Raw genomic sequence first — 7,067 nt, 5'->3', positions numbered from 1 at the left:
AGATAGATGGCTTACAATTGATACAGCACTCTTAAACAAAGTTTGTGTAATACAGTCGTTATAAAAATTAGAGCTACATTGTTAATAATTTCAATATTAAATTTTACATACGTTTGCGTACTAACAGATACATTTATACGTGTGGGAGTATATATATGTCAAGAAAAACGATGATTCAGTTTAATTCTTGTTTAATTCTTGTGATTTAGCATTTTCGAATGACATTTGGGAAAAAATTGTCACATTTGACCATTATGTTAGAAATGTCATGTCACGGCATTGAAACATTCATTTTGATAACATTCAATGTGTTCGAATTGTATTTTTGTTGTATTGTCTGAAATTGGTACAAATTCATATCCCTCACATGTATTGTTCGTTGTCTCAATTTTGCCACAATTGGCCACAAAATTAAAGATAATCCCAAATATGTTTAATAGGTATTGGATAAAGAATAGACACGCTATTGTTGTCTTAAATCAGTGTTATCTAAACCGTCATGCTTGCAATGTTTGTTCTACATGTTGCAATAACACAAACATAAATATTAAGACGTGAATAAAAACGCATAAAACTGTTGGCATTTGTGAATTATATGTCATCAGGGAGTATGCAATTAATACTACATTTCAAATTGGGCACACATTTCTATTGGATTGAAAAACATATGTGCGTATTAAAAGTAAATCATCAGTATTTAAAGACCCATTATGCCTATTCTATTTTTTTTCTCAAATACTTTTCTTTTTTATTATCTTAATTAATATTTCTCATTTTCCATATAGAATAATAATCTTTGCTCCATTTGCTTTGGTTGGCCATATGTATAACCATGTGAATTAGTATTTTTTTATTAGTTTGCTACCTTATAGACACACACTGCACCATCAGCGATTTCTTTCTCCAGCTGACATACCCTAATTCAATTTAATACATTATTAAACACAAGCTTGACAATTGCAAAGCTGCAAATTGTACAACACATGTCGTCTGACCTTATTTCGAACAGGCAGACTAACGAAATAAAAAGAAAGAAATCACACACAAAAAAAATCTAACTTTAAATTTTTATTAAAAGAAATATTTATTTTGAGCGAGTATGTAAGCAGATACATACATATTTTGAGCAAAATATTTCAGGACAGATATTCTACATCGGTCACTTTCACATGGCAAACGCTATGATAGGATGGAATTTGAATATATTGTTATTGATTATATTAATTTTGTTATTTGGTGATACATAGGTTACAATCAATAACTGCACGAATTATCCATTGAAATGAAGTAGGAATATAGAAGTGCACTGCCCATTTATCAATTCATCAGATTTCCTTATAGAGTGAAAAGTTATAAGAATTATTTCAAAGGATATTTTTTATATTATAATATTAACAAATGAAACATAATGCACAGAGTGCATGTCAACAAGAAAAGACCAAGTGTTTGTAATTTATAATACCATTCTAAATAATTTGCACATTGAAATCAGACCTAAAATAATCATACATAGTGCGGTAATATGTCCGAGTGTATTTTAAGCAAAATTTCTATTTAACCAAAAGTTTATTCATGTCAGACTATTATCACACATATCATTCCCTAGCCGTTTTTATGTTGAAAAATATCTGTTGTAAATATATATGTGCATATGGTTTACAAACTTTAGTGCTTAATAAGAGCAAACAACGTGCAAAAATAAATTAAAGTTTAACTTTTTTATTTTTAATTGATGTTTCTTAAATTCAAATTTAATTCATCATGTGTCATACGTTTAGAGTAAGGTTCTTAACTAAGCTGATTGCTTTTCTTATGTAAGGTACCGCTACAGTTAACTCATAAGTTGCCCTTTCTTTACTTCTGTCTTGTTATATATTTCTGGTCCTTCAGGATCATTGAGTCCACCAATTTTAAGTTGATTATGTCTAACAGAGATGAAGTGGTATCTAAATTGATAGCATAGTCATTTTTGATAATTGTCAAATAAATATATATGGAAATATAAAGAACATGATTTATCTTTAAAATTTAGCACAATTTTATTTTACTTTTATTAAAACATTTGGGTTCTTTTGAACAATACGTGATAAAGATATACAAAGTAGTTTACAATTAAATTCACAATCAGAAAAATAGGACACAAATGAAAGCAATCGAAATGAATTCATTAATAACACCAATAAGCAAATCCGTAAAAGATGACGGTCTCGAAGCTCGAGTTATATTCTTCGACATAAGCAAGGCATTCGATAAAGTCTGGCATAAAGGCATTCTCTGTAAATTAAAATATTATGGTGTATCTGGAAAATCTTTGAATGGTTTCAGGATTATTTAAGCTGCAGACGCCAGTGTGTTGTTCTAAGAAATGCCAAATCTTCTTGGGGTGTTCTCTCTGCTGGTGTTCCACAAGGTTCGATCCTTGGTCCTTTACTTTTTCTCATCTACATAAATGACATAGTCCAAGATCTTCAATCCAATGTTAATCTTTTTGCTGATGATACCAGTCTCTATCTTGTTATTGAAAACCCACAAACTGCAGCACAACAATTACAATCAGATATTGAAATAATAGCTGCATGGGCGGAAAAATGGCTTGTCACTTTCAATCCGTCTAAATCAGAATCCCTTATTGTCTCTAGAAAAAGAAATTCATATCACCAACCACTTCAAATGCTTAACCAAACTATACCTGAAGTAAAAGATCATAAACACTTAGGATTATTTTTGTCTCACAATTGCCTGTGGCATTCACATATAGAATATATTAATGAAAAAACATGGAAACGGGTGAACATAATGAGAAAACTGAAATTCATGTTAGACCGTAAATCTCTTGAAATTATTTATATATCGTTTATCCGACCAATCCTTGAATATGCGGATGTGGTATGGGGAAACGCATTTCAGTATGAACTTGACCTCTTAAATAAAATACAAAATGAATGTGCTAGAATAGTGTCTGGTGCAACAAGACTAGTTTCAATTGAAAACTTAAATAATGAAGTAAATTGGGAAACATTAGAACAAAGACGTTATAAACATAGATTAACATTATTCTATAAAATCAAACATGGCATTGCACCAGAATACTTGTCAGAACCAATACCGTATCAAACAAACACTCGTTACAACCTTAGAAATTCAAACGACACTATTGGTATTTCAGCAAGGACATCTTTATATTTTAATTCTTTTTTCCCATCTTCAATTCGTGAATGGAACAACTTGCCCCTTAACATAAGGAATTTACCAACCCTTTCAATGTTTAAAAATTATCTATCACGTGATAAGAAAACTACACCAAAATACTTTTATTTTGGTGATAGAAAACTTCAAATTCTTCACACCAGGTTACGCACAAAATGTAGCTCCCTAAATTATCATTTGTTTCTTAAAAATATATCACCATCGCCATTATGTGGTCAAATGGAAACTAACTTTCATTACTTCTTTGAATGCAATCGCTTTCGTACATGTAGAGAAAAATTATTGGGAAATCTAAATAATTTCGATATTACTCTCAACACCCTACTTTTTGGCAACCCGGACATCTCAGATACTGATAATGCCAATATCTTTAAACATGTTCATACTTTTATCTCAGAATCAAAGCAATTTCTCTGAACTTAAAGTGAAACAGTGAAGCAATCTTTCTTTTCTCTTTCTTTCTTTTTCTTCCTATTGTATAATTTGTTTTCCTTTCTTCTTTTTCCGTTATTATAATTTCTAATTCTTATCCCGATGATTACTTATAAATATAACGTTTACTTCGTCACAAATATTTACTTTCCACTTTTTGATAATTGTACAAAATATTATAAAAATCGATTCATTATAAAGTTACACTAAAAGGAGAAGAATTTTATAAGACTTAGTCTTTCGTTCTCATCCTTTTCTTTGAATATGTTATATATTTGTATTCTGATTGTATTGTATTATGTATATCATGTAAATATTCGGGAAATAAATATGTTTAAACTAAGCAAATCCGTTCAGTGTCAAGGAAGATAATCGATGTAGCAGTTGAATAACGTGTAAATGAAGTTGTGTACCCTGAATACTATATTGAGAACGTCCGCGTTCCAAAGTGCATGTTTCAACTGGATTAGTAAAAAAATAGACAGGTTAAATATATATCATTTTTGTTGTAAACTATTTTAAAAGTAAGTGTACACGTAGGAAAAGGAATATTCGCATATTGTTAAAGGAAACATATTCCACTACAAACGCTGTAAGTTTGTGTTGTATCGATTAACAATATATCGTATTATGCAAAAGAAATGAATGAAACATACAAAAAGGTATTTACTGGTTTGAATAGAATATGATTGAGTGATTTTATTGTAATAAATTGTAGGCCTAGTATACGACAGTCGCTATAGTGTAAATGTCTATTTCGAGACTTATCAAATTACAAGTTCGCAAGCGAGAAAGTAGACTGTTTTGTTAAAATTGAATTTACTAAAGGTGACATTGAAAGAAACATATATCGTTATAAATGAAGAATGCGCATGAATTTATTTACGAGGATAATTTAATTTAGTTCTATTGTGAGTTTTATTCTAAAGGTAAAATATTTAAAATGGATTTTTTACGGCTGGGCTGTTTCATACGTACATGCAGTTATTATTCAATATATCGATTTTTTAATCCGTCTAAGATAATAAAACTTGTAAAACAAAATTTATTCCCTGATTAAATTCTGTAGATGAAAACAAAGTATTGCATAGAATGGGATTGACATACATGTGTTTATTTGTCACTAGATTTCATTAAAAAAGATGGTGAATTTCAAACAAGAATTATAGATAATTCTTCTTAATACTTTAATTTTACTTCTTATAATAATTAATCATTCGTATAATACAGTTTTATATACTTGTTTCTTTTCTATTCCAGATAAAAACATGGAAGTACCAGGGAAATTTGCTGTTTCTTCAGAACAAGATTCCAACCTTTACTGCCTTCCATGCAACAGAGAGGGTTTAAAAGAACCAGCTTTTGGTTATTGCCAGGACTGCGAGGAACATCTTTGTGAGAGTTGTTATAAACACCACAGGAAACCAAAACCTACCATGAACCACGTTCTGCTTGATAAAGGCAGAATGCCACAGCAATCGAAAACCGGGAATGTAAACAATGATCAAATAACTGATTTTTGTACAAAACATAGCGATAAACCAGTGGAATTCTATTGTAACACACATGATTCTAATTTGTGTTACGTTTGTGTGACTCTAGAGCACAAGCACTGCAAAGTAGACTATATTCCCGATGTTTCAGGAAATGTGTCTGGTGAGCTTGAAAAATTGATTGACAGAATGGAGACACTTATGCAAAAGTGTAAATCTAATATCAAAATTGCCGAGACTGCTACAGCAAACATAGAACAAATGTACAAGGCCGTTGTTGAAGATATACAAGTTTTCAGAAATGAAATAAACGAATGTCTGGATAAGATGGAAGCCGAAATTATGAGGGACGCTAAATCTCGCTCACTAACAGCAAAGAGTAAACAAGAAAATGTTAAAACAGGTAGCTTACATATCGCAGAGGAAATGTCAAGTACAATGTCAATGCTCAAGTCTCTGAGCGACGAAAACAAGCGGAATAAGCTGTTTATTGAGATGAAACACGTTGAACCTCAAGTTTCAAGACTATCAGATGAAGAGAAACAATTAGTTGAAGATAATAAAACGGATGGCGAAGTTAAATTTATCCGAAACGAAATGATGCTTAGTCAGCTGCAAAATAACAAATATATTGGGACGATTTCTACATACCGAAAACCTCGTGCAGAAAGTGCAGTATGTGTACAATTTGAAAGAACAATTCAAGTAAAAGCTCCTCTGATAGTCAACAATGCGTAATCTCTGGAATGGTATTGATTTCCTCAACAAATATGATCGTCGCTGACTGTAACAATAAGAAAATTAAAATGATTGACATAGACAAGGAAAAGCTAATATCAGAGTTAGTACTGTCATCTTCACCACAAGATGTTATTAAACTTCCGCAAAATAAATTTGCTGTTGCATTACGTGATGAAAAGTGTATCCAGATAGTGTCTTTTACTGATACAAGTTTGTCTTTCGACCGTTGTGTAGATGTCGGAGGATCGTGTTATTGTATAGCTTATTGTCAGGACAAGCTTGTAATATGCTGTTATAATCCAGGAAAGCTGGTTATTCTGGGTTTAGACGGAAATATGATAAAGGTTTTAGATACTCCTGGCTTGTTTGATGGACCTGAAAAGATTGTTATTAGCAGAGATGAAATGTTTATGTATGTGTCTGATTACTCCTACTGTAAAGGTCACGGCAAGTGTATGAAGCTTGACTGGCAAGGTAATATTTTAAAAATATTCGAGGATCAAGGATATAAAGCCCCAAAAGGAATACAAGAGTTGGATGATGGTACGTTGTTAGTTTGCTACAGTGACAGTAGCAATATTGTTAGATTGTCAGACTGTTTCAAGAAATGTAAAATAGAAGGATTAGGGAAAACAAACTTTTATAATCCACTGGCTGTTTTATACAATGATAGAGATCATAAATTGTACTTTAGTTGTTCATCTAAAAAAGGACTGATTTTTACTCCTCGTGATATAATCAAGATATTTAGCGTAAAATGGATTTAGAGATGCGAACCCGTTCAATAAGTTACTTGGAATGTAATTTAGTATATATAGAAGACAATCATAAGCAACGCTAATATATCCATTTCATTTGCTGTAAAGGAAAAATATCTTTCTGAAAGTATGCTGACAGTGACATTTGTGTAATATATTTTTTCATATCATTCTGCCAATAAATATTTTAATTTACCACAAATTATCTTTAAATTGATACAAAGCCCAGCAGTTAAAATATCTAAGACATCCTTGTTACTTTTGAGATACAAAAATCAGTAGAGTTTCTATTTGCTGGTATTTAGGTATAGTATTGTATTAAGTGAAACATCATTCAACCGGATTATCTAGGAACAGCAAATAACGATAAGTGCAAGTGTGATAGAGAATAATGATAATTTGATCACTTTTTATGTTCGATATGGCATCGTATTCC

The 7,067-nt window shown here is 31.1% G+C and overlaps 1 protein-coding gene across 2 annotated transcripts; it reads left to right on the top strand.

Annotated features, from left to right (window-relative positions):
- Nucleotides 1–4,110: 4,110 nt before the first annotated feature.
- On the top strand, nucleotides 4,111–6,048 carry LOC132729743 (transcription intermediary factor 1-beta-like). Of its 2 annotated transcripts, none has more exons than XM_060715572.1 (2): nucleotides 4,111–4,231; nucleotides 4,900–6,048. In XM_060715572.1, the coding sequence occupies exon 2, from the start codon at nucleotides 4,908–4,910 to the stop codon at nucleotides 5,868–5,870; it is 963 nt and encodes a 320-aa protein (XP_060571555.1). In that variant the 5' UTR covers nucleotides 4,111–4,231; nucleotides 4,900–4,907; the 3' UTR covers nucleotides 5,871–6,048. The 2 variants fall into 2 exon arrangements, with proteins under 2 accessions (XP_060571555.1, XP_060571554.1); XM_060715571.1 differs by lacking the exon at nucleotides 4,111–4,231 and adding an exon at nucleotides 4,435–4,568.
- Nucleotides 6,049–7,067: the final 1,019 nt, after the last annotated feature.

The sequence above is a fragment of the Ruditapes philippinarum genome, unplaced genomic scaffold, assembly GCF_026571515.1.
Source record: "Ruditapes philippinarum isolate M1 unplaced genomic scaffold, ASM2657151v2 ctg3587_1_1_1_1, whole genome shotgun sequence".
Lineage (NCBI taxonomy): Eukaryota > Metazoa > Mollusca > Bivalvia > Venerida > Veneridae > Ruditapes > Ruditapes philippinarum.
Note: the sequence above shows the minus strand (reverse complement) of the source record. Positions and strands in the feature narration are given on the sequence as shown.

Coding starts and splice junctions, on each gene's coding strand:
- LOC132729743 (XM_060715572.1), top strand. CDS start 4,908: ATGGAAGTACCAGGGAAATTTGCTGTTTCTTCAGAACAAGATTCCAAC.